We start from the raw sequence: 26,287 nt of genomic DNA, 5'->3' as shown, positions 1-26,287 counted from the left end.
GCAGTACTGCTATAAGTGCATCCCTTTTGCACCCCCAACCCTGCTCCTTGTTCCCATTCTATGCCACACACGATTGTCTTTCCCTGTTTGTGCCAGTAAAACTCTTAGGGGGCCACATGTTGAACCAGACTGTTGAAGTAATATGGGCTAAAAATTAGCAAGCCATTTCTGCTGTGTTGTTCTTGGGTTGTGTCATCTCTCTGCTCTGGTTTATTCTCTAGCCCCACACAGTTTTACGCGCAGGCAGGAACAGGAGCGCGCACACAGGTTTGACACATTAGATTCTTAAGGAGGTATCGCCACCAGTACTCTCAGCGTTAATTAAACTATGATTTCAGTCCCTTGCCTTTCAGTTCCTTGCTCTTTTCACAGCTTGCAGTGCAGGTTAGATCATCCTGTGGCTGCACTGTTTCTCTGCGTTTGGTGATAGCACTGCTTAAACCGCCCCTTCCCCAATTCTGCCCTTGTTACGCTGATGTAGCTGTTTGTGAACAGACTTAAAACGTGAAGATCTTGCAGCTGAATCAGTTTCCTGATCTGGTTTGCCACATGTCAACACATGAGGCCATGCCAGCACCGTGGGGAGAAGGGAATGTAATGACTGCCTACCTAAAAACTGGCAGTACCAGTGAAAAAACATACGTAGAGCTGTCCTCTTGGGGATATCACAGCTCTAGTTCGGGCAGAGTGAAGGAGGTAGAAGGAATTAGCTGCCTGTAAAGGTCATCTCCTCCCAGGAGACACTAACAAGCTCTTCCCACATTTGGGAATGAGACTGGATTTGGGGTTCAAACCCAGCTCTGTCGTGTGGTTGTGGGCAGCTCGCAGGCTGGCGGGTTGGTTTGTTTAAAGGCAGCTGGAGGAGACAGTTGCATTTCTCGTTGCCAGCTTTAACTCCGCTCTGCTGAGCTGTTCGCTGTGCCGCCCCCCACCTCAAACCACAGGTTGCCAGTCAGTGTGTTTGGCTTTTTGTTTGTTTTTACATTTCAAGTCGTTTTCACATGGGCAGCATCCTGTTTACCAAAAACAAAAAAAAGGAAAAAAAAAAAAGTCCTTGTTTGTTCTGGATGTTGTGCCAGTGAAATGAATGTTCTTCCTCCCTTGTGCAGCTACTGCAGGAATGGCAAATCCAATCAGAGCTACAGTTTGTCCTTCTTGGGCTGCTTGGACATACCATATCGTAATGTGTCCCTTGAGCCTCAAAACTCCACCCTCCTGCAACGGTTTGTTGTCCGTCCCTCCTGTTTGCCAAGGGACCGTGCTACTCCCGGGCAAGGCTGGGAGCCCACGCAGTTCGAAGGCAAAGGCTACGAAAGCTTTGCAAACCATACTATTGGGGTTCATCTACACAGGTCATAAAGAATTTTAAAATATGTTGCCTCTAGATTTCCCACTTATTAGAATTTAGTTCATCTCTTCTACAGGCTCATTTTCATAAAATCAGTGAAAAATTTAAGCTGGCAGGAACCTTAGGAGGTCATCTATTCCAACCCCTGGCTTAAGGCAGGAATAGTGTCGAAGTGAGATAGGTTTTAAGGAGCAGCTCTTCTCAATGCCAACATTCTCATATTTATCTGTGAAGAAAATAAACTCCTAAGGTAAGTAAAAATAGAAACCTTTAGTTTTTAGCATTAACGGAATTATTGTGGCTTCTCTTTTGTTACAGGTGAAAATGAATTGCTGAAATTTTCTTCCATCAGAACATCTCATGACAAGATCCTGTTGAAGTGGGAGCCGTACTGGCCTCCTGATTTCCGTGATCTCCTGGGATTTATGCTTTTTTACAAAGAAGCGTAAGTGATCCACCATTAGGTTACAAAACAATACCCGTGCTGGGCTTCCGCAACGGCAGTTGGCATTGAAGAGTAGATATTAAACCTGCTGTGGGCATAGCTGTTTAGTCACTGTGAAGTGACTGAAGTCACTACACTTCAGTTTCCAATGTTACCCTTATATAAAAGTGTTCATTAAGATCCCTGACTTACCTTAGTTGTGTACAGTCAAAATTCCTTGTTTAAGAGCAATCCAAACATTAGTTGTTCCAACTATTCTAGACATACATACTCTAACCATGGCGTTTATCATCTCCCCGCTATCTCCATGGAATGTTGAGGTATTTATTCCCTCTGAGGTGGGAAACATTCTTTTAGAATCAAGGTTACCAGCTGATTTTCGTAAAGCTGAAAATAATTAGCCTGGATTTAGTTGTTGGGATCATCTGTGGAACAGTACCTGGTCTGTGATGCTGTTCGGAGACTGGGTTGCAAAGCTCCCTGTGCTTCATTTTCAGAATACGTACAGTGAGAGAATTATACTCCAAAGGGTAAAGGATTATAACTTTCAGTGATGTCTGTAGAAATGTTTTTTAAAGCTCAAATTAGGATTCTGTTAATTTGAGGCTTTTCTTTTTTTTCTAAAGGCCGTACCAAAATGTGACGGAGTTTGATGGCCAAGACGCTTGTGGGTCAAATAGCTGGACAGTTGTGGATGTTGACCCACCCCCACGGTCGAATGAGCCGAAAGCGCAGGCCCAGCCAGGCTGGCTTCTGAGGGGCTTGAAGCCATGGACGCAGTATGCCGTCTTTGTTAAAACTCTGGTCACCTTCTCAGATGAACGAAGAACATATGGTGCAAAGAGTGAAATCATCTACGTCCAGACCAACGCTACTGGTCAGTGTCATTAAATTAACGTTGCCTTGCAAGTGAAAAAGAAAAATAGACCTAAATAGTCTTCTGCCTGGTAGTCGTGATAGTCCCACATCCATGAGACTTTCCACTGCCATTGCTGCTCTACTGTGGTAGAAAGGCGTTCCTAAACAAATATGCTTCCGTGCATGGGGAGATGTTGCCAACGTGCACTTCTTCCATCAGGCTGGTGTGGCCCCGTGTGAGAGGCTTTGTGCACGCTGGTGTCTCCCGCCACAGGACTCCTGGGTAGCAGTGGACCTACTATGGAGAACGCTGTTTATTCCCATGGAAATGGAAACTTGCCTGTGTTTGTCCCTTGTTCTGTCAAGCTCTCGCAGAGCAGTGGAAATGACCCCTGTCTCTTTTCCCACCCCCGCAGTTCCATCAGTGCCGTTAGATCCGATATCCGTTTCCAACTCTTCATCCCAAATCATTCTGAAGTGGAAGCCACCCTCGGAGCCCAATGGAAACATCACGCACTACCTGGTGTTCTGGCAGCAGCAGGCAGAAGATAGTGAGCTTTATGAACTTGATTACTGCCTAAAAGGTGAGTGTCTCTTTCTCCCTCTGTGCCTTTCTTTCAAGCTCTCTCAGAATTGTCTGGAGATTTTTTGCACGCTTTGGAGGTGCTCTGGATGCCTCGTTTTGCTGTTTGTTGTTCACGAAACAGGCTGAGATGCAGCTGTGTTCTCCCACTGTTCAGTTACATTATACATTAGGTGCTATTGCCAAGTTATGTGCAAAAGCTCTCCAAAAATTTTTTTTTACAAAGTAATCAGATATTTTTTCCTTAGGGATCTCTCTTCTGCACTTGTTCCTTTTAAACTGAGTAGCAGGTTTAATAACAGCTGTGGAGATAGTAAGGGAAAAAATTTCAGTGCTTCTGGAGATTAGTGGCCAAGTTAATTTTTGAAGGCATCCTGTGCCTGTTTTGGAATTCTTTCCAGATAGAGTTTCACTGAGGACTCCCAGAATCTTACCTGCTGCCCTGTGTTACCTGAACTGAGATGAACTGGGGTAGAACTCTGACTACAGCAGTGTCTGAGCTCCATTTCAGAAATGGCACAGTTTTGAATCAAAGGCCTGTCATGAGAGAGGGAAAGCTGCCCGGCCCTGGGTGTGAAAGCTCAGGATGCCCAAAGGTGCCATGAATCTCGTGTACGCTAGTTTCGCATCTTTGTAGGATCAAAGCTTTGCTTCTGCCATGTCAAGCATGAATGATACTGAAATTGTTTTGTCTGCAGGATTAAAACTGCCCTCAAGGACGTGGTCTCCTCCTTTTGAATCCGAAGACCCTCAGAAGTATAATCAAAGTGAAAATGAGGATGTCAGTGGAGAATGTTGTTCCTGTCCTAAAACAGACTCTCAGATACAAAAGGAGCTGGAAGAGTCTGCTTTCCGCAAGACGTTTGAGAACTATCTTCACAATGAGGTTTTTGTCCCCAGGTACAAATATCAAACAACATTGCCCAGATGGTCAGGGGTAGGGAAATGTAATTGATTATTAAACAAAAATATTGGGCCGGCCGTGGCCATATTGCCAGTCTCTCTGGGCTTCTACGAGGCTCTCTAGTCCAGCTGAGTGTGTGTGTTGGAGACTGGTGAGAGCTGAGCACCTCCGACTGATGTCATTTGGAAGATTCTGCTCTTATTTCCTGTCTCTGAATTCTCCTCAGCTTGAGAATAAAGTGAGAATCCCTAACAAACAGCTAAACGCCTGCAGCACAGTTGAACTTGCATGGTGCCAAAAATAGCTATTTTTTTCTGCCCTCAAGTTTTGTGGTCTAGTGTTTCATCCAGTTGAAAAGAAAGGAAAAGAAAAAGGGAAGTTTACCATGCCACAGCCTTGTCCTTTAGCGTGGTATTTGTGGTCTTCCTTGCACTTAGTCTGGGAAATACCTCCAATACCATGAGGAATGCAACTGCTGTGGGTGGTGAATGTCCTGTTTTGAATGGCACACACAGTGTCACATTAAGTGGTGTTGAATGTCTTCACACTTCATATGCAACTTACAGAGGAAGCTCTGGGAGTCAGGTTAGAGTCTGTAGTGATTTACCCTCTTCACCATCATGCGTTTCGTGCTCTAAATTTATTCTCTGCTTACCCCTCTTAGCTAATAAACATTTATTTTCAGCTGCTTGACAAAAGCTGCGTTAACTGCACTGAACGTTTTTACTATTGAGTGCGTTAGTAGACAGTGTCTCGCGAGCCTGGTTTGATGCTGCAGTTGTCACCTGGAAGCTTGTGCAGAGTCACTTCTTTTGCTACTTCTTTGCTGTTAGTGCTGATCAGAAGGACAAATTTCAGCGTGCAAAATGATGCCAGGACACAGCATATTCAAAAGCAAAGGAGAACCAAGCCATGTACAAAAGCCAAACTCCCCTTGATGCAGGCAGACAATTCTGACTATCTGATTTCTTTTTCTTTTCTTTTCTTTTCTTTTTCTTCTTTTTTTTTTTTTTTTCCCCCCAATTTTGTTGCGCAGCCAGCCCAGGATGCTTCTCAGGCCAGTTTCTGGGGTATGTATTTTAGGAAGAAACCAATCACCAGGATGTGCCACCTTGTCAGCCTGCTAAGAAAGAAATCTCCACTTCCCCTGGGCAAACTAATCCTTTTAATACAAACCGCTTTTGCTGTTATAAGTCAGCAGTAAAGATACCTTCCTGCTGGCGTGCTTCCTGCGTGTCTTTCCTGACAGGCTCCAGGCTGTGGCAATGTAAATTAGAACTAATTCTCCTGTGAATACTGTGCCTATTGCCTGCTCATAGGGCCGCCTGTCCAGAGCCTGGCAACTGAACATGAAGTGTGTTTTGCTTCAGGTGCTTTTTATGTAGCTCCTGATAGTTTATTGACCTCTCTCGAGATAAGAACCCTTCTGCCAGTCACGGGGAGGAACCTCACAGCTGAGAATATGAGGCAACACGAGATGGCAGGGGTGCAGTTGAGAAGTTATTCCTCCTACATCTCCTTGTTTTCCGTTTTTCTCCTCCTGTCCTGTTCCCAGCTCTCCGGCCCCTGTGCAGTACCCAGTCCGTACGAGGCTGTGCTGCAGATCTGCCGTGCTCTGCCTTAGTGCAGGTCTGATCTCACCTGACTTGCTGAGAACGCCCCTGGAAATCACAAAAGCTGTTCCTTCCCCATCTGCATGGTTGATTACTCTAGGAGATGCCATCATGAGTCTCATGGGTTAATTTGCTCTGGCACTGGCAAGGCAAACTAAAAGTTTCTAGATGCTTCTTGACATACCCACCTTCCCAGTCCGAGCTCGCGGGTGTCTTTACACCACGTGTTTTGTACCCTCCCTTTGTAGCTGAACAAAGTGGCCGTCAGAAGCTGATGCTTTGTTTCTTCTTTCCTGTGTTATTTGCTCTTATATTGGAACAAGTTTTGCACAGATTGGAGCAAATAGGTGATTGCACTCTGGAACAGGTTGCCTGGGGAGGTTGTGGAGTCTCCATCCTTGGAGATATTCAAAACCTGACCGGCTGTGGTCCTGAGCAACCTGCTCTGGCTGCCCCTGCTTTGAGCAGAGGGTGGATTAGACAATCTCCAGAGGTGCCTTCTAAATTCAACCACTCCGTGATTCTGTGGAAAGCGTGGAAAGATTTCAAAAGTAATAAAAGTCCTGAGAGGCAGAGGGGAACTCAATGGCTGCTATTCAGGATGTAATTTGATGTATACTCTCCACCATCACTACTGCAGAAGCAGCAGTCTTACTCTTCTCTCTGTCTCTATCCTCTCTCTCTGTGTCACATGCACTTGTGCCATTACAAATATTAGTGGGTTACAGAGCGAACAAGATCTGCTCACATTAAAAGTAACTTTTTTTTCTGGCTTTCCCAGTTCAATCCATTTAATTGTACAGACAAATATATAAATGCTTTTACTGGCACAAGGGGGAAGACAGGCCAGCTGGTCCTCTGCGAGCTTCAGGTGTGTAGGAAAACTCGGCTTAAGCTAGCTAATGCATTTTTAAAATCCCCCAGCACGGGCCATTGCATGTGATAAGTTGTCACTTCCATCCTTCCGTGAACCCAGAGCCATCGCCCACTGATAGTCTCCGACAGTAGGAGCAGAGGGAGCTGAATCTGAGTGTTTCACAGGAAGGGTCATTGGAGCTACTGAAATGGCCGTAATGAAAATTGCACTTGAACAGCTATGGGAAGACATCAGATGTTTGAAAACACAGAGAATTTGGCAAGAAAATCGCTGCAAATCCAGGATAATAAATGTGGGAAGGTTGGGCTTTACAGCTTCAAAAGTTTTTCTTGCTTTCTGTTACTTGAGAAATAAGAAGTTATTCTTGCGTTTTAGTCTGTGTTGCATCAGTGGTCAAATTACTGTTTTACTTGTGAAAAACAAAATTCTCTTAAACATGAGGAACAGCTGAATCCACACTTTATAAACAGTGGCATGGAGCTTTGCTTCTAAGTCCAAGCGAGGTTCTGGTTGACCATCAAGGTTCCTTCCAAAGGAGGGAGGTGGCGTGACCCAGACCCGGGTCTCTGAACTCTGCCCCATTGTCAGGAGACACTGTTCAGAACAATGCACGAGCTGAGATAACAGCGGCCCCAAAATGAGTTAATTAGTAATTAGAGAAAAACTAAAAACTGGAATGTGCTCTGCTGAACCTGCCGTTTGGCTTTCCATTTTTTCATCAGGTGGATGAATATGCTTACGTTGTTGTGTACAACACGGAGGTTTAGTTTGAGGAAACCTTAAAAATCTACTTTCTGGCTGGTTGCATTCACCGGTTGAGGAGAAATAGCGCCTGGGAACGGGGCTGGGGGCTGCAGACAGAGCCCTGGCCCCGCCGGAGCTGTGGCTGGCCAATGATTTGCCCGGTAGTCAGAGGTTGGCAGTGGAAAGTTCACTTCAGCAGCAGAGATTTGCTTCAACAGCTTGTTACATTTTTAGAGACAGGAGTCTCAGTGTGGGTTCAGTTCAGGTCACTCTTTGTACCCTTTAATAGCTGCGCACACATGCACGCACAAAAAAAGATCATCATCCTCTTAAAATACATGGTCTGGTTTTCAAATGGTATTAATTCCTTTTGTGTAACTAAATACTATTACTGATTCACCACGTTGGTTAGTTCCCAACCTGGAATTCCTCGTGGCGAATGTGTGGCAGGACAAGCGTTAGAATGAGGAGTTTGGGCTTGGTACTTATCCTTTTTTTTTTTTTTTTCTCAAGAATATTAAATTTGTGAATAGTTCTTAATTCCGTTTAATTGATCCTGTTTATTTGCTGACAAAACCTAACATTGCAGTTGGCTGGGAGCACTCGCTTGCAGACAGGGCAGTTGACGGGATCACGCTGCCGGTTCTGTTCTTACAACTGCGCAAAACTGATTTTCAGGCTGAAGCGCAATAATTTGAGAGGCAATATTTGGTTAACGAAACCGCACAGCTAATATGTAACCTGAACCTGTGAGGTTTAAGTGCATCTGTTGAAAAGAACATACCAGATTTGGTCTCTCAGGAAAAGGTTAAAATTATCTATTTATCTAGATTCTGCCCCAGGGCTCAGAGTGGCAGATGTATTCCGGAGAGCTGTGAAACTGGTCTTATGCCTTATAGATGCAAGTTTGTGACACTTGGAATATGTGGCACATGTAAGGTCACCAGAGTTGGGGGCTGTGATATGACCTCATTTGCTCGAAGCGAGAACGCGTGGAGATGAACTCCAAAGCATCGCAACACTGCACAAGGCATCCCTGAGGCAACCGGGTAAAGTTGTATTCAGCTGGGAGGATCTAAAAGAACTTCAACTCCCAAGCAAATACTTTAGACTTGTTGGTTTGTTGTGTTGTGTTTTTTTCCCCCTGTATGAAGTTGTGAGAAAGAGTCTCAGGGATACGTAATTTTAAAAAGCTATGTGCATTACAGGGGGTGAGACGCATTGCTTGTTTTTTTAAAAAAAAAAAAAGTCCTGAATTTCTCTGTTGCATTGCAAATAATGAGGCTTGAATTTGAGTTTTCAGTGGCACTCTGAGCCCTCCCATTTTAACTCTTCCTTTTCAGATGAATGTGTTTACATTGAATATAACAAATAAAATTGTAATCTGTATTATTTAATAGGCCATCAAGAAAACGAAGAGACCTTGGCTCTGTGGCAAATGCCACTGTGGTGATACCCACCATCGCATCCTCTTTAAACAATTCTGCGGCAGCATCTGAGAATGCAGAGGAACAGAAGCCTTTTGAAAAAGTTAAGTCTAAGGAGTCTTTGGTTATCTCAGGCCTACGGCATTTCACCGGGTATCGCATTGAGCTCCACGCGTGTAACCATGACGCTCAGGAATCCCGATGCAGTGTTGCAGCTTATGTCAGTGCCAGGACCATGCCAGAAGGTAATTATCTTCCTGAGCTTTGCTTTGGGTTGATGGCTGTTTCCAAAATCCTGCTTTTCCTGTGGGAGCCAGCTGCAATACAGAAACATCACAGAAACATCGTGCAGGACTGGTGCTCTCTTAGTGTCCTGATAGGAAAGGATGATGGATGAAGTATTATCATAGAATCACGAATGGTTTGGGTTGGAAGGGACCTTAAGGAACATCCAGTTTCCACCCCCTGCCCCAGGCAGGGACACCTCCCCCCAGCCCAGGGTGCTCCCAGCCCCGTCCAACCTGGCCTTGACCACCTCCAGGGATGGGACAGCCAAAGCTTCTCGGGGCACCCTGCGCCGGGGGCTCACCACCCGCACAGCAAAGAATTTCTTCCTCATATCTCATCTAAATCTCCCTCTTTCAGTTTAAAACCATCACCCCTCATCCCATGGCTCCCCTCCCTGACCCAGAGTCCCTCCCCAGCTCTACTGGAGCCCCTTTAGGCACTGGAAGGGGCTCTAAGGTTTCCCCAAGTATTGGCAGTTTTGAATTTTGCCGGACACGAAATAAAGCTATTATTAATCATGACCTTGCTTCTAGCTAAGGCTGATGACATCGTCGGTCCAGTTACCCATGAACTGGTTGAAAAAAATACCGTGCATTTGAAGTGGCAGGAGCCAAAGGAGCCAAATGGTCTTATTGTGCTGTATGAGGTGAACTATGGACGTCTTGGGGAGACAGAGGTGAGAATTTCTGCTTGTGCCTTAATGCAGCATGTTTGGAGAGAAGTAGCTCCGACTGGGAGTCCAGCGCTGTTTAATCTTTAGTAGCCCTCGTGCAAATGGTGTTCTGTCTTGTCTGGTTTCCTTGTGCATGAACCAGTATGACATAAAACTTTACTAGTGAATTTGTATCCTCTGGAAATCTGTCTGTGGCGACATCAAGAAATAAAAATCTGTCTCTATGGTGCCTCTTTGCCAAATCAACGTATCTAATTTGCCAACTTTCTGCATGGGGTCCTTTTTAGGAATTTTATTTCACAGAAGGATAGAAAACATACATCTAAATTGAAGTTGCCTAGAGAAATTAAGCAAGCGTCGAGCAGCCGGCGAGGTTGTGGGCAGCCCTGCTGGCCGTGCAGCGTGCCGGTGCCGTGTGGGCAGGAGGGTTTGCCAGCCCAGGTCAGGTTTCAGGGCTGAGGTCTCGTACAGCAACTGGCGTATGCGCTCTGTAATCTGAACTGCTAAACTGTAAAATGCAAATCCAGGACAAACCACTATATTGGAAGAGACCTGAGCATGTGAAAGCCCTATTTGTGTACGTTTGCCAGAGAAGGAGGTGAGGTAGGAGTCGTAGCGTGCTGGTACCGAGCTCTGGGTTGTTGCGGAGGTAGCGTAATGCAGCCGCCCTCTTCCCTCCTCCCGCAGGAAGCACACTACTGCGTTTCCCGTAAGCATTTTGCCAGCGAGCAGGGCTGTAAACTCCGTGGACTCCAGCCTGGAAACTACAGTGTCCGTATACGCGCTACGTCGCTGGCTGGAAATGGCTCATGGACAGAACCTACCTACTTTTACGTGGCCGATTATTGTGAGTTCATTGGGGGTTTTTTAACATCTAATTTCTGATAGAAACCCAGGTTACTTTTGGAAGATGGGGGGTTAGCAAGCAGTGCACAGGGAACTGTAGTGGGTCATTAAATATTTACCAATACATCTACTTTCAAGAAACTGAAATTGCTTAGAAACGCGTGACTCTTCTTCGTGAGTTCTCATTCTGAGCAGCCCTGCCTGCTGTATCTGAAATAGCCTCTCGTTCTGTATTTGTTCCAGTTTATTCAAGGGGGAGATTTTATTGAGGAAAAGATTTGGATTTTGGACCTGTATAATACCTCCAACTCTCTCTTTCTCTCTTAGTGAACGCTCAGCCTAATATTGCTGTTATAATTGTTCCGATTATTTTTGCCATAATAATTGCTGGAATTATTGGAGCTGCTTATGTGCTTGTGAAAAAGAGGTGAGTGCAATTTTATGTTGTTTCCACCAGAATGAGCAAGACTTGCATCCAAAGATTTTGTTTGTTTGTTGGAAGTAACTCTGTGTTTATTGTCTAATTTAGATAACGATTGCAACATTAATTTAGTTTAGGAAATATTTTGTGCCTTTGGAAATGGGGACAGTTTGTATTTGCTGCATGCTTTGGGAATTAATCAAACTGCCTTCGGTTCTAATGTGTCAAAGGCTGCAAATGTGCTGAAGAATTTGTGTCTCTCTTCCAGACAAACCGAAGGACCAACTGGACCACTCTATGCCTCCTCTAACCCTGAATATATCAGCGCCAGTGACGGTGAGGGCAGTGAGGGCTTTCTTCAGTACCTTATGCTTTGTGTGCTCATTCCGGCAGTGCGGCAGTATGGGATTGGCATTGTCTTTATGGAGTTTTCCTCCTCTTTTAAAATTTATACCCGTCGTATCCTGCGGCAGCGCTACACAAGGCTGCTGCAGAAATGCCTTTTAAAAAATACTCGCTCAATTCAGAAACGTTTCTCTCTGCTCAACAGTCTATGTCCCCGACGAATGGGAGGTGCCACGAGACAAGATCACTCTCCTGCGCGAGCTGGGACAGGGCTCCTTCGGCATGGTGTACGAAGGAATCGCCAAGGACATAGTGAAGGGAGAGCTGGAGACTCGCGTAGCTGTGAAAACCGTTAACGAATCAGCCAGCCTCCGCGAGCGCATCGAGTTCTTAAATGAAGCTTCTGTGATGAAAGGGTTCAGCTGCCATCATGTGGTAAGCATCACTGGGTGCCTCGGATGATGAGCAATCCCATCCCATAACGAATAGTTCTTTGGTGCTCTCAAAGTTTGACGTTCAGCTTGCGAGAGCAGCCCTTCTGCAGAGGCGGCTGATCAAAAAGAGTTGGGATCTTTCCATGTCGTATTTTATAAAATGCATCTTTCGAAACGTCTTGTCGTGACAGGACTTTGTGGTGCTGTTCCGAGCTCTTGTTCAGGGGGTGTTGGCTTTGCTATATCCCCCTCTTTTGATAGCGGGGCTCTGCCCAGAGCGTTTGGGCACAACCTTGAGGGAATTTCTCACTTATTTTCCAGGTTCGCCTCCTCGGGGTGGTCTCAAAAGGGCAACCGACGCTGGTGGTCATGGAGTTAATGGCACATGGAGATTTGAAAAGTTACCTTCGCTCTTTGAGACCTGATGCTGAGGTAAAGACAGGAGAGAGGAAGTCTGTTGTGCAACAGACTAACTGGATTTGGTTTTTAATACTTCTTTACTTATTGTAGAATAACCCTGGTCGTCCGCCACCAACACTGAGAGAAATGATCCAGATGGCTGCAGAGATTGCCGATGGCATGGCCTATCTGAATGCCAAAAAATTTGTTCACAGAGATCTTGCGGCGCGTAACTGTATGGTGGCAGAAGACTTCACTGTAAAAATTGGAGGTATGTCGTGTGTGATCAGAAGATAATTCTGGGTGTCATATTTGTTGTAGAGGCAAAGACATGAAACCCAAGACCAACGTGGCAAACACAGGTGATTTTCACTGGCTCCCTTTGGAAATGCAGCAAACTTTCCTTTTTTTCTTCCCTGTGAAAGAATTGTCCGGACTGTAGTAAGAGAATCATCTCCCTTTAAGCCAGAGCAGTTTTCTCACCTTCTCCATTCTCAAACCTCTACCCAAAAAGTTTATTGCCTTTCCAGCCTAAAGTGCCCAGGGTTATCTCGCTGTTCTTGGCTTTCATGAGAATTACGACAAAGAAGGTGGTGGGTACAACAAACCAAGTCTTGATAATCCTATCATTAGGTCAGGTGCCTTTTAAAAGTCATTTATCTTCCAGAAGAACCAGTTTTTAACCCAAACTCTTTTAGAAATAAGTAAATATAAGATTTAAAAATATACCAAAACTCCCCAGCGTGGTGTTTTTTCAGACGTCTTTGGACATAAAGCCAAAGCAGTGGGGTTTCAGGGCAGAGAGAGCTCTTTTATTTAAAGGGGACAAATAAAAATCATGTTTAGAATAGTAGCTGTCACTAAAAATTTTAACTCTGGAGTCTCTATCACAGCTCTGTATCAAAAATGCAGGGAAAAGGAAAATGTTTTGGATGTTAATCACCAGGTGACAAATGACTGGGCGTTGGGCCATGAGAGGCTTTCTGGGTGTATGGGAATAGCCTGGCGTCAGAGGAAGGAAACATTCGTCTGGAGGTGTCGCACGGTAAAAGTAGTATGGAAGGAGAGACATTTAACACATCCCAATTGCTTTTCTCAGACTTTGGCATGACCAGAGATATCTACGAGACGGATTATTACCGTAAAGGAGGCAAAGGACTGCTGCCTGTGCGGTGGATGGCCCCCGAATCGTTAAAGGATGGTGTTTTCACTGCTTGTTCCGATGTGTGGTAAGTTGTACTCTGCAGTCCCAGGTGGATTCTAGCTCAAGAGATCACTATTTTAACACACATGGTTTAAATCGTGAGTTGCTGACTTCCGCGGAGTACAGACAACAAAAACTTCTTTTTGCAACCCTCTTAAAAATAGTCGTGCTCTTTTAAAGTACGTGTTCTCTAAAATAAAGCTTTCGCTTGTAGATCTCCAGGCTGTTTTATTCTCACCAGGAGTCTTCTGTCTCTCTCTTAGGTCATTTGGTGTTGTCCTCTGGGAAATAAGCAGTTTGGCAGAGCAGCCGTACCAGGGACTCTCCAACGAACAGGTGCTAAAGTTTGTAATGGATGGAGGATACCTGGATCAGCCGGACAACTGCCCGGAGAGGCTGTAAGTAGTGAAGCAGGGGGCAGTAGACCAAGCTGCACTCTTTGGCTAAAGTGTGGCTAACAAAGGTGGCCCGACATGTGGCACCTCTTAACCCCTTCTCTCTTGGGGCGGAACGAAACAGATTTTAGTGAGTCACCTCTCACAGAAATTCAACCAACACATCCTCGGTGACGCAGGAATTAAAGACATGGGCCAGCCTGGCAGGGAAATTAAACCAACGTGGTCCCTACATCATGAGTACAGATTCAAGAGAGGGAAGGACAAAGCATGGGGAAAGCTTAAGATACAAATAAGCACTGTTTCAATTGCCCAAACAGAATGTTTTTTCCTCCGCTCCTGACTAGTGGATGGCAGTTGGCTTATGTCAAGTGGCAAAGCCTGGCTACTGTGTGCATCCATGTGGCTACCGGGGCTGGAGAGCAGCTTGTTAACCCCAGGGCTGCTGAGGTTTTCTGCAATCCATCTCTCTGTACTACATAAATAGTCTCGAAAATTACAGTGACTTTTTACCGCTGATTTTCAGAAATCCAATTTATGGCTAATGAGGAGGGAGAGGCAGGAGAATGCTGTGCTGAGCCGAGAGCTGTTTATCATGTCTGAGGCCTTTTCGTTTCTGCTGCAGACTCATTGCCCCACTTACAGCCCGGGGCTGGGCTGCTGCGAGGTTGGGGAGAAAAGGGCACTGTGTAAAGACAGTGAAAAACACCTCGCAGGGACCGCAGCCTGCAGCCAGACAGTCTCCTGCGCCGGGGGAAGGGTTATTCTCTGCACTGCTTGTGACGTTACTGTCTGGAGGTTGCTGCGTCCCCCGGTCTGCCAGCACGGCTGCACGCCCAGGTGCTCCCTGAGCTGCTCCTGTCAGAGTAATTAAAAAAATCCCGTTACTAACTGTTTAACCTGAGCGAGGGCGTGTTGACAGAAGGGTGTACAGCGCCACTGCTGAAGCAGCACGCGGCGGTGAGGGGCAACCTGGTAACCTCTTACCCCAGCCCACATCTGGCCGAAACAGCACTTCCAGAGTCAAAAAATAAACATGTTTTGTGAGTATCCTTATGAAAAAAAAGCCTGCTCTCTTGGACGTTTGTCTCCCATGGCCAGTTACAAACTCCAGTTTGAAACTTTATTTGTACTTGTAAGTTCTTTCTCCATGGTGTCTGATAACATATGACCTCTTGCCGCAGCCTTTCTTTTGGGTGGGATGTTTACAGGATCTCTGTCCTCGGCACAGCCTCCTATTTTCCTTGAAGTTGTAGGAGCTTCGTTATCTTTCAGGCTGAGTTAAAATTAAAATCAAATGAATTAAAAAATTGTGACCTGGCTGTAAGTGGGTGCGCACATACACAGAGTGTGTGAACTGCAGCCCTGTTTCCTTCGGAAGCGGAGTTAAGAACAATTGAAGGAATTGGAAGGAATTTTTGATCTAGACAGAAATAGAGAAAAAGGAGTGTCAGGATCTACAGGCAAATACGGAGACTGGAAAGAGAACAAACAACTCGGTCGGAGTGCCAGAGGAGCTGCGCGTGGGGTGGGTGGTCTGACATGGATACGGTCTTGGTCTGCGCCAGCCCTGCCTACGTGAAACTCTTTCTTCCTACCCCTGACTCTCATTTCTCCTGTTGTAGGCACAGCCTGATGCAGATGTGCTGGCAGTACAACCCTAAAATGCGCCCCACCTTCATCGAGATCATCGAGATGCTGAAGGAGGACTTGCATCCCAGCTTCCACGAGGTCTCGTTCTTCTACAGTGAGGAGAACAAACCTCTGGAAACAGAGGAGTACGAGATGGACTTTGAGAACATGGAAAGCATTCCCCTCGATCCCTCCTCCTACTCGCAGAGGGACAAAGTCCTGGGGCGGGACAATGGACCCTCCATGGCCCTCAAGGGGAACTATGAAGAGCACATACCTTACACTCACATGAACGGTGGCAAGAAAAACGGGCGGATTCTCTCCATGCCCAGGTCAAGTCCTTCCTAACGCTTCCTGTTTGGCCCAAGGGTTGCGTCTGCTTTTCTCCCCCCTCCACAAATCTCAGGACTCTCGTTATTGCTGCCACAGTGTATGACACAGATCTACAGACTCTTCAGATTTTTAATCATCTTATGATTAATACTTTTTTTTTTTTTTTTGCCAAGTTGACTGGTTGTCAGTGGACTTATCTGTGAACATAAATGGAAGAGGTTTCCATGGCTGCTGTCCCTTCTGTAACCATGGTTTCAAAACAGGAAGCGACCGTGTAAGTTAAACCAGAGGAGGAGCATCCATGTTTGCCAACAAAAGACGTGAAATTTGCTGGTATCTGAGCTACAGCGTAACGGTGCGGAACAAACCTTCTGCAGGACAAAAGCATTTCCAGTAGAATTCCAGGCTTTCGGGCATACTCTTCACTACAGCTGAAGGATTCAACACATCGGTCGGACACGCCAGATCCTCAGATTGACCAATAGCTGCTGCTTTCATACTTTTTAAATGGGTTAAACACCAGGGGTGCGTGTGTGTGTGTGTGTGTATGTGTGTCTGCAGTATATATATGTGGGGTGTATATGTATAGCAAAATATACGCTTCTTTTTTTTTTGTACATAAGTTTTGTATGTTCTCACCGAAGCTTTCCTCTTCTTGGAAGTGTGTACTTCTCTTTTTTCCCATTTCCCTGGAGTGACTGAATCCCAAACAGATTATTTTTATACTAAGGACTCTTGGGAGTAGGTTTTCTCTCATTAACAAATGAGGAAAACGTGCTGGGAGCCAAAGGAGCAGAAATCTGAGATTTGTGGGTACTTTCAAGACCAAACGAAGTAGGAGTCCCCTGACCTGAGATACGGAGTTTTCTGTCCTTACAGCCTTGAGTATATATATTGTTTGTTGTAACATATTTAAAAGTGTCTTTAGTTTAAATTTTAACTTCATATAAATTATTGACTGTTTATGATCCTTTCGGGGAGGGGAGAATTCGGGGGATTGTTTGGTCTTAAAGTGGTCCAAAGATTTCAGAATGAACTCATTTTAGCCGATTGCCCTTTTAGGAGCTACGAAGCACATGTTGAGTCTGTACTTGACGAGGCTTTCTAACACAGTTTCATGATTTATACGATGCAGTCAGCTGCCTCCGGTCGAAGCCCTGAGTTAAAAGTAGTTGGGACTTCACTTGGTTGTTACGGGCTGAAGGACATCCCGGTCCCCGGTCCTGCTGCTCCTGTGCCCCTGCATCCCCTGCTTTGCCTTCTGCGTGCGCTGTGCCGCAGGAGCAGCCGGCGAGAGGGGACGAGCAAGAACTCTAACGGAAAGAAGAGACACTAAAGCCGAGCGGAAGGGGCAGAGCACGAGGCTCCTGGCTCTGCACGTGAAGCAGAAGCTGAACGTGACTGTGGTTCGTACCCGCTGCCTGTCTGCTGCTGCTGCTCAGGCGTCTGGCCTCGTGCTGCCTGCAGGATGGCTACGTTTTCCCTGAGATACCCGCGCTGCGTCCTGCGGACTTCCCGGGACACATGCGTTAGCCACTGCTTTCAGCTCTTTGGGATGTCAACTTTCGTCTTCTGGACTGTGCTTTATTTTGCTGCTGTTTGCATAAAAGACAGAGCCGATTAGCGTACGATGTTAGCAAATAATTGTGAAACTAAACGTATCTCGTGGTGGTGAGGGAGCGTGCTGGCAGGGAGAAGTGCTAAAGCAAGAAATGAAGATGATGGATGTGGCAGACCCGTGTCAAACGGGAGGTGGTTTTGAAAGGGGAGTGGGATGCTCGGTCCCCCGCTTCTCCTCCTGGAGAAGTCCGAGAGGCAGTTTGTGCTCTCTGCCAGGAGCAAACGAGTCTCTCCCAACGCGGTGAGAGTGGGGACGCCAAACTGGTGCGTGGCTTTTTATTCCAGCCCAGGTGGTGCTGCCGATTTCTCCCTGTAGCCAGAGGAGAGGGGCTGGAGCTGGCGGGGGAGCGCCTCGCCGAGCCCACTCCGCTCAGCCACGCCGTGGGTAAAGCGGTCGGTGTGACAGCAGGGGCGGACGACGGACTCTGTGCACCCCCCGGAGCTGTCGGGCCTTTGCGCTGGTTGAACCTGGTGTGTTGGGACAAAGGTGGAGGGTGCAGGTTGCTCGCAGAGTTAGGTGGCAAATGGATAGTCCAGACATGGGTAAGAACCTCTGATTTCAAAAGGCCTCGTTTACATTTCTTCTGCTTTACGAAGTAGTAACTGTTCAGCAGCTCTATACTACACTGCAGGAACGAAGACATATTCTCACACTTTTCTAAGGAAGAGAAGTTTTTCTTATTAGAATTTTTTAATTTATTTTAATATATAAAACACTGTAAAAAAAAAAACAACAAACAATTTGTTTTCTTAAACACGCAGAACATGTAAATTTGTATCCGTAAAAATCTTGGCAGGTGGATGTGGTGGGATTATTTTTGTCCTGTTCTGGTGCAGTCTACCTCAGTGTTTCTTAAGGATATTTTTAATACTACGCACCTCTAAACCTGTTAAAATATTCTGGTCTGGACCTATTGTGGATCAGGGAAAATCAATATCAGCTGATTCCAATACTGGGGACCATTCGCCGAAGGGAATGGGTAGGAGAACGGCTCGTCACTGTCTATCGCTAACCTGAGCGGTAGTGACCAAAGGAACCCATTTACCAATTTGGATCTGATATTTTGATACCATCCTCTTAGTTCTGTTGTGATAAAAGAAAGAAAGAAAAAAAAAAGAACAAAAGAGCCATTTAAATGTTGGGGCTTTAGTGAACTAATGCCTAAAGGGAGCAGACCGCTTCCTTCCGGAGCAGCGCCTGTGAGCGGCCCCCGTCGCCGGAGTTGGGTCGGGGCGTCTCGGTCACTGCCCTTCTCGCTCTCAGGTGATGCCCAGTCCTGCCGGTGGGATGTCACCTCCTGAAACAAACCTGTTCCCGGCATGGCCTTGTTTTGATAACATTTTAAATGGCAGTGATCATAACTGTGGGAATGGAAGATCTTTTCTATAAACAAACATTGGAACCTCGTATTGGGTCCGGCTTGGAACCTGAGTTGATATTGGTTGGCCTCTGAGTACATGGGATTTGCAACACTCGGATCACCGAACAAGGGAATGACGTGCTTTGCTTTGTGGACAGGCAGTCCACGCACGTGGCTCTTACTGTCATCTTCACTCTGCACCACACAGAGCAGTTGTTTCTACCCGGTGCTGCGCCTAAAGATTATTCCAGTCGTCCTTTTGACGTTGTGCCAAGGGGGAGGAAAGGCGTATGGTACCAGCGTGAGGATAGCGGTTTCCCCTTTTTAGAAACAACAAAATAACATTCGCGGTTGCCGCTTGTGGCTGTTAAAGATTACACTCGCTGAACTAGGAATTAGGAAGAATAAATGAACATCACTTGTAAAGCCCAACTCTCACTTCTGGAAAATCCTCTGCTCTCAGCCCGCAGACACTTTGGTCTCCTGTTGTTGGCAGATCCTCACTCCGGGGATGCCAAAATCCCCCACTGGGATCTGGCCAGTACCTGTTCAGAGGCACTGGGGTTGCATACAGGTTGAGATCGCACGTGCAAGACGAAACCTCTATGCGGGGTGTTCTCTATGCGCACCAGGGAGGTGTGCCGTGCCTTCGTCAGGGGAGCTGCTGCGCTTTGCTCCGGCAAGATCCCCGTCAGGGCGAGAACGCCACAGCTGCAGCAGAAGCAGGAGCACTCGCTGCTGCGGAGTGATGAGGAGGAGCCCGAGCGACAGCGCAGGGGAGTGGGGAGAATGGCTGGAGGAGGGCGGCCGTAACTGGCAGGTGGGAAGCTCGCTCTTTTCTTGAGGTAGCATTTGTTGAAGGGTCGGATCCTGCCCGTTGTGGGCAGAGAGCGTCCCTCTCGCAGCGCAGGGCAGCAGGACGGGCTCATCAACCTGTCCAGGAGCCGCTGGAGCCTCCCCACACGCGGGTGGGGGACAGAGGGCACCAACAAGTAGCCAGAACTTCACTGTCTCTAAAGCTGGTGAAGCAGGAGGTACACGAAACAGCTTTCTGTGCTCTGCTGTGTTTTCACTGAGCAGATGTTCGAAGCGTGAGACGGGAGAGGTTTCTCAGAAACGTTTGCACGTTAAATTCAATTGCCACTTCCCGAACACCTCTTGCAAATCTGGTACTTCTCTTGCAGTACAGCGCAGCGTTGCAGAGCTTGGCTGCTAGGTTAGAAACGTGGCTTTATTGGCTGCTTGTACATACTCTATTGTGTTGTAAAATAGAAGAGCTGATAACATAAACTCTGTGCCAGGAAAGGTGATGGGAACTAGATCACGCTGCAAGGAGGATATTTGCTGTTGATTGCAAAGCAGCTGTGTTGGTGTGGAAGAGGCTGCTCTTTGGTTGCTAAAGGGTACTCTTAATTTATGGGTAGTGTATCTCTTTCCTCCTCAATTTGTATTATAGCGATGGGACACTCTGCTTCATTTTAGTACGTTGCGTATAACATTGGTATCTCTTTGGAAAAATCTCTAAGTCGCTTTCTGTGTATTGACCTGCCTGGGATGAAGGCGGATAGGAAAGGACAGGAGCAAGACAGGTGCTGTGTCGGTTATTCTTGAGCCTCTGCCTTAGGGGAGGGCGAGAGGCAATTGAGTGCCCTCTTAACGTCACTGTGATATGAAGACGGACCCTGAGGCGCTCTGGGCCCTTCACTGCGAGCAGTGATTCCTGATACCAAGACTGGAACCTTGTTTTACAAGCCAGAAAGTAAAATATCTTTGTGCCATAAAAAAAAAAAACTTACTCTCAAGGCTGTGCTAGGTGCTCCTGTGATCCATGTGAGATCGGTCCAGAGCCTGGAGTGAGCGAGAAACTGCAGATAAACCTTCTGATCCTCGGGCTGTGTCCCAGCCTCCCTCGAAACTGCCCGGCAGAGCCGGTGGCACGGCCGCGGCAGGAGCCCCTTCCCCTCTGCGGAACAGCCGCTGCCCCTTGTAGTTTCCTGTGCGCGTGGTCCAGGGCAAGGAGCTGCTGAATGGGTTGGAATCGAGAAATAGTTAGTTCTGAAATACATGAAATTCAACATAAGATGAGTTTGGTGTTTGTATGAACTTAATTGAATTTGGCCTTTTTATTACTTTCTGCTTGGCTCTGTGTTAACTCCACTTGGATTCTGTATGCAGCTGTTGGTGGAAGAGCATTAACGTGTTCAGCCTGTTCTGTCGCGGCTTACCTTGTCACGAGCATCACAAGGGTGAAGCCAATCGTACAATTGACTTTTGGAGGAACCTGATTGTTCAAAAGCAATTCTAAAGCTACCCTTTTCACCAAATGTGCTGTCGTTAAATGTGTATTTCTTTTTAAAAATGAAATTGCTTGTCCTTCTCGAAAGTAAGCACTTATTCTTGCAGTTTCAGCAAATTAACTGCGGCACAATGCAAGCTATAAGGGGACAGGTAGAGAAATGACTTTTTAAATATTGTATAATAAAGTTAGTATTAACTCCTACAGCGTTGTTATTTTTTTGCCAACACATTTGCAGTTGGCAAGAAATGATGTTTCTGGTAGTCATTTTGTTCTGACTCCAGTGTTCCAACTGAAGGTACTAAGCGGTTTCTTTTTCTCAGCCCGGAAGGTGCTGGCGGGAGCGGGCTCCGGTTGGACGGGATGCCAGAGCTCTTCTGTTAATTCGGATTTTCCCAGCAGCGTCCAGCAACGCTTCCACCACCTCAGTGCCCGAATACTTCTCCCGTAACTGAGTCCCGTGAAAACTGGCTGCTGGAGAATTTTAGAAAGGCCACTTCTAAATGTGAAAAGATAGAATTTTATTTAAAAAAGAAAAGTGTTTCCTTTTGCTTCAATTTGGGGAATGATTTTATTCTTGCAGTATCAAAACTGGTTTGTGTTTGAGGACCTGCACGGATGGGGGTACAGGACGTCTACTCCATCAAACACAGCCAAAAGCAAATGCTTTCTGCGTGTGCTTAAATCAACTACAGAGAGTTTCAGTTACATGTCAGGTGGTGTTCTGTGAAGGCTTTTTTTTTTCCTGTTTAATCTTGCTGCTCCCACTTTTCTCTCTGCATATCTAAGGTTCCAGAATACAAATGGTATTGCAGATACCTCTTGTTTGAAATAAAGGATCAAATGTGCCATGATTTTTTTTAAAAGGAAGGAAAAAAAAAAAAGCAAAACCTTTTTCCCTTGATTTATTTTTTCAATGTTTTCCTATATAAGAGCCAAGCAGTGACGTGTACAGAAAATATCTTTGAGTATTAAGAAAAAAAAATCTCGCTGTGTGTCAGAATATTGAACAATTAACTGTTTATATTAAAATTCTGAATAAATTATCCAAGAATAACTTTGTTCATTTTGTGTCTGCTGTCTGTGCAGCACTGAATGCTGCTTTACCACAGAGAAAGCACTAAACTCGTATCTTGGAATAAGCAATACTTTCAGTTGCAAAATGAATGGTGTTAAGAAAAAGAAAATACCGATCTGCTAATTATAGGCTTGTGGTCTGAAGCCAGTTTGAGTCCTGCGCCCGATGGCTGAGGCGCTGGGCGCTGGGCCGTGGCCTCACCGCGGGGTTCTGGGCAGCCCGATGCCATCGGGTAAACACTGGTGAAGGGATTCCTTCTGCCTGAAACAGCGAGAGCTGCTTCTCCGTAATGTCATTCTGTTATTCCCACATGCACAGACCCGCGCTCCCCTCCCCGTGGGTGATTTTTAAGAAAAATTTAAAGTCTGATGATCTGCTTCATTCCTGTCCTGCGGCTGAGCAGCTGTACCGGGGTTTGCACCGGGAACCGTCTCCCCTCCTGTTCTGCAGCAGGGCGCTCTGGAAGTGTCAAATCTTTCTAACTGGGTTTGTTTCAGCAGAGGTGAGATTTTCTTCCTCATCAGCTGCGCCAACGAGGTGGGGGACTTACCGGTGCTATTTTTCTTCTCGCTGTATTTAGCCTCTGGGTTACGATATCCTGCTTTCCTTCCCCTCGGCAGATCCCTCCAGCGTTGGGTTGTTCCTCACAGCCCTGGGGTTACCATCGCGCGGCTCTGCAGGAGCGGGAGCTGCCCATGTAGGCTCCTCGTGGGGCTGATGGCCGGGACAGATGCTGCTGCAGCAACACAGCTGGTGGAATTAATAGTTTTGGCTTAATATTTCCTTCCCATGGCTCTGTCCAGCCGCGGCAGGGTTTGCCCGGCTCCCTGGCTGGCTGCCCACGCCGTCGCCCCGGCTCTTCACGCCTCGGCCCTGGACAAGGTCTTTCCCTGCCCGACCTGATATGGGGTTTGGGGCTGCCCCGGCCACGCGTGGAGCTCTGCTCTCCACCGCACCCCGCCTGCCCCTCGGCAGGACCCAGGGATGTCGTTTGACACTCAAGCACTGAATTGGTATAAAAGTGAGTAGCGTGATTTTCTTTTTACTGAAAGTTCTGCTTTTCCGGAGGGATGGAGGCGAATCCTCCCTGCGCCCCTCTCCCCGACAAATGCCACTCACCGTCTCCTCGGGCCGGGGCAGCGGTGGGACGGGAGGGAGATGGTGGTGTTGGTCGGACACGAACCGCGCGGTGCTGATGCCACCTAGTGCCTCCGAAGGTGGGACCGGAGGAGACAACCAGAGCCGGCCCTGCCCTGCCCGCCGCCCCACACCGCTTTCGGGGACACTGAGGAGCTCAGTGGGACTTCAGCCCTTTGCCAAACCCGTCTGGAGCTCTCTCACTGTGGAAGAGAGGAGAAACAACCCGGTATTTTAAGATGTTTTGGAGTTGCATCTTCTGGTACAGGCTTGTTCTCTGGGGATCCTACAACACAAAATTAAGCAAAGTCACAAAACTTGAAGGTGCTCTCATGGGAGGTTTGCTGCCTGCTGGGCTCTCTGGGATGCTGTAGGGAAGCCACCGAGGCTCGGCCAGCTCTTGTGCCGTTATCCCTCATCGCTCTTCCAGGCTGCCTCCACGGCTCCGCTTCAGTAACCCCCAAACCATGTCAGAAACTGGGCAGGAGGAGAAGAACTCATCCTCGTTCAGGCTGAGGACAACTCACCATCCCGTCAGCTGGAGCAGCTGCCTGGTATTTAGGAGCAGCCCTGATCTCTGATACTAATCGAGCTCTTGTGGACTTCAGAGAAATTAAACCTTAATTCCTCTTTGCTCTTGCGGTTTCCTGGAGCACGGGGTAATTGCTATTCCAAGCGCTGCCAAAGCTGCGGTCTCTGAGTAATTGGAGTGTGAGCGGATCTTGTTCTGATTAGGGCTTGGCTGGGGCTGGCGTGTGCTCGGGGCAGTGGGAAGAGGAGCATGCGCTCGGCAGCCCACGGGGCTTCTTGGGACGGAGCAAATGGCCGTGCTGGGGGGTCTGCCTGCCAGACCGCAGGCGGAGAGGGCGAGGGATCGTTGTCTCGGCCCTCACCCCGCTTGCTTTGGGAGCTGAAGTGTCCATCTCTCACCTGCACAGGTGACTGTGGCCAGCGCAGGCGTTTCTCTGCTTTGCTATCGTAAGACTGAGACCTGCTGGGCTTCGGGGTCTCTGGTGCTGCCCAAGGTCAACCCATGACAGCAAAGATGAAGGATTCGTTAACAGGAGCCCTGTGCAAGGCCTTGCTGCCCCTGGCAGGAGGCTAACGAGCGATGGTGCAACGAGCCCGCAGGCACAGCCCATGTGTGCCAGGCTCTCACGGCACACACCAAGTGGTTTTTCTCTGAACGGAACAGGAAACAGTTTGCGGCAATTGCTGTCCTCGCAACCATCGCTGGTTCAGCAGCTCTCCAGGCCTCTGCACCGGGCGCTTTGGGGTGCACGACCTCCCCGGCTGATTCTGCTGGACCCCTCCAGAGCCCCGACCCCCGCGAGGGTGGGAGTGAGTGTCGGGGCAGCACCGGGGTGGCCGTCGAAGGAACTGCAGCATGGGAGAGGAGGGTTTGTTTGTGCCATCAGAAAGGGGAAGCGGTGAGATGGTTGAGCCAGAGGGCCCCGTGAGCAAACCGGCTGCACAGCTGCTGCTGCTTCCCCGGTGAGTCTCCGCTTCTTGCTTTGCACCAGCGGCTGGAGAAGAAGCCGGGGCTGCCAGGTGCAAGCGTCCACGGGGAACCTGCCAGAGAGATGCCACCAGCCCTCGGGTAAGTTGCTCTCCACACGAGCTCCATCCCACAACAACGGGGTTGTCACTCATCTTCCTCAAAGCCTTGTGAGGAAGCAGTTTGTCTTGAAGGCAAAAGTCCAAGTTCTGGGCTCTGTTCAGCCTCCCCCCTGCAGGCACTTGAAGGCCAAACGTGGGCTGGGGAGGCTCAGCCTAACAGGAGCTTCACTGCTGCGAGCGAAGAGGAGGAGATGAGGTTGAACCCACAGTGTGTCCCCACGGCTGCCTTTGGGGCGGCTGAACACCCTTCGGGTGAGCTGCTCTCAGCTCCTGCTGCTGCTGTGCAACAGCTGGAGGTTTGCGAGGACACCTTGGCACTGCTCACAGCCGGGTTTGGGCCGGGCACAAGAGGGGTCTGCGCCCGGCCCTGCAGCTGAGCTATGGTCCCCCAAATCCCCCTCCAAACCGCCCACTCCAGGGCTGGGCACCCGTGTTATCAGGGAGACAACGCTGAGGGGATGTGGGGAGGGTTGTGTTGGGCAGATGACGCTTTGGGGTTTGCGGCCGGGTGAGGGAAATGCTCTTCATCATCTGCCTTTGCATACCACCAGCCCAGTGTGGGCTCCATGGTGTGGAGGTGCCCGTGGCTGTTCCCAAACGGGCTGGGCTCTGCTCAGCCAGGCCACAACCGGGAGCTGAGCAGCAGGGAGAAGGTTCGGTCTGGCCCAGGAGCCGCCCAGGGGTAAAACATGGCTTCTTCAGCCTAACCAAGGGGTTGGGAGCAAAGTTTGGAGCTGGTCTGGGCTGTGGGGCTGGTGCCAATTGGGAGCACTGGGCTTGGAGATCTCAGGGTGGGGAATTTGGTCTCTTGGGGCAGTTTGGAGATAGCTCCCACCTGCCTCCCTGAGTGGGACAGCGGAGAAGGGCTTGGAGAAGAGTCCTTGCCAGGGGATGGGGACTTGCTGTGAGCTGCAAGATGATGCTGATGTTGCAGACGATGAGGGTCTCGCGCTCTCCCTTGCACAGGCTGTGCCTGGCACTTGAAAACAATGCCAAAGGTGCAAATACAAAGCCTGTGGTCTTAACTCTTACCCTACGCTTCCCAGGTGAAGGCTCTGCCCCTGCAGAACCACCCTAAAGGCGGTGGTTTGTCAGGCTGACAGCTGATCGTCATGAATGGAGCAGGGAGGTTGGAGCAGAGAGAGGAAGGGGGTTACGGTGTGCTCACAGCTTGTTTTCCGTTTCCATCTGCAAACCTCGAGCAGCGTTCAGGGGCTGTGTGCGCTCCGGTGCCACTCATCCCCGGGTCCCGCTGTAGGAAGTCACTGACCCATCACACAGGTGGGAACGCCAGAGACCAGGAATTTCTCTCTGGCTACAGCTTCCATCAGCTGATACTTCTGACAAAACACTTGGCTTCTCCACTCCCCCCTTGGCAGCCCCTGGGCTGCAGCCTGCAGTGCTGC

The 26,287-nt window shown here is 48.1% G+C and overlaps 1 protein-coding gene across 1 annotated transcript in view; it reads left to right on the top strand.

Annotated features, from left to right (window-relative positions):
* The window catches only part of INSR (insulin receptor), a 52,382-nt gene extending 34,988 nt beyond the window's left edge, over positions 1-17,394 (top strand). The window contains 15 exon segments of the mRNA XM_082495211.1: positions 1,667-1,793; positions 2,420-2,670; positions 3,068-3,235; positions 3,933-4,134; positions 8,773-9,044; positions 9,621-9,763; positions 10,448-10,607; positions 10,934-11,033; positions 11,296-11,363; positions 11,578-11,807; positions 12,128-12,238; positions 12,317-12,476; positions 13,305-13,434; positions 13,673-13,807; positions 15,430-17,394. Coding sequence (XP_082351337.1) covers positions 1,667-1,793; positions 2,420-2,670; positions 3,068-3,235; positions 3,933-4,134; positions 8,773-9,044; positions 9,621-9,763; positions 10,448-10,607; positions 10,934-11,033; positions 11,296-11,363; positions 11,578-11,807; positions 12,128-12,238; positions 12,317-12,476; positions 13,305-13,434; positions 13,673-13,807; positions 15,430-15,784 — 2,612 coding nt within the window. The 3' untranslated portion in view covers positions 15,785-17,394.
* The last annotated feature ends 8,893 nt before the right edge of the window (positions 17,395-26,287 follow it).

This window comes from Vanellus vanellus (genome assembly GCF_965231255.1).
Source record: "Vanellus vanellus genome assembly, chromosome: 25".
Lineage (NCBI taxonomy): Eukaryota > Metazoa > Chordata > Aves > Charadriiformes > Charadriidae > Vanellus > Vanellus vanellus.
The sequence above is the reverse complement of the archived record's forward strand: the minus strand, read 5'-3'. Positions and strand labels throughout refer to the sequence as shown.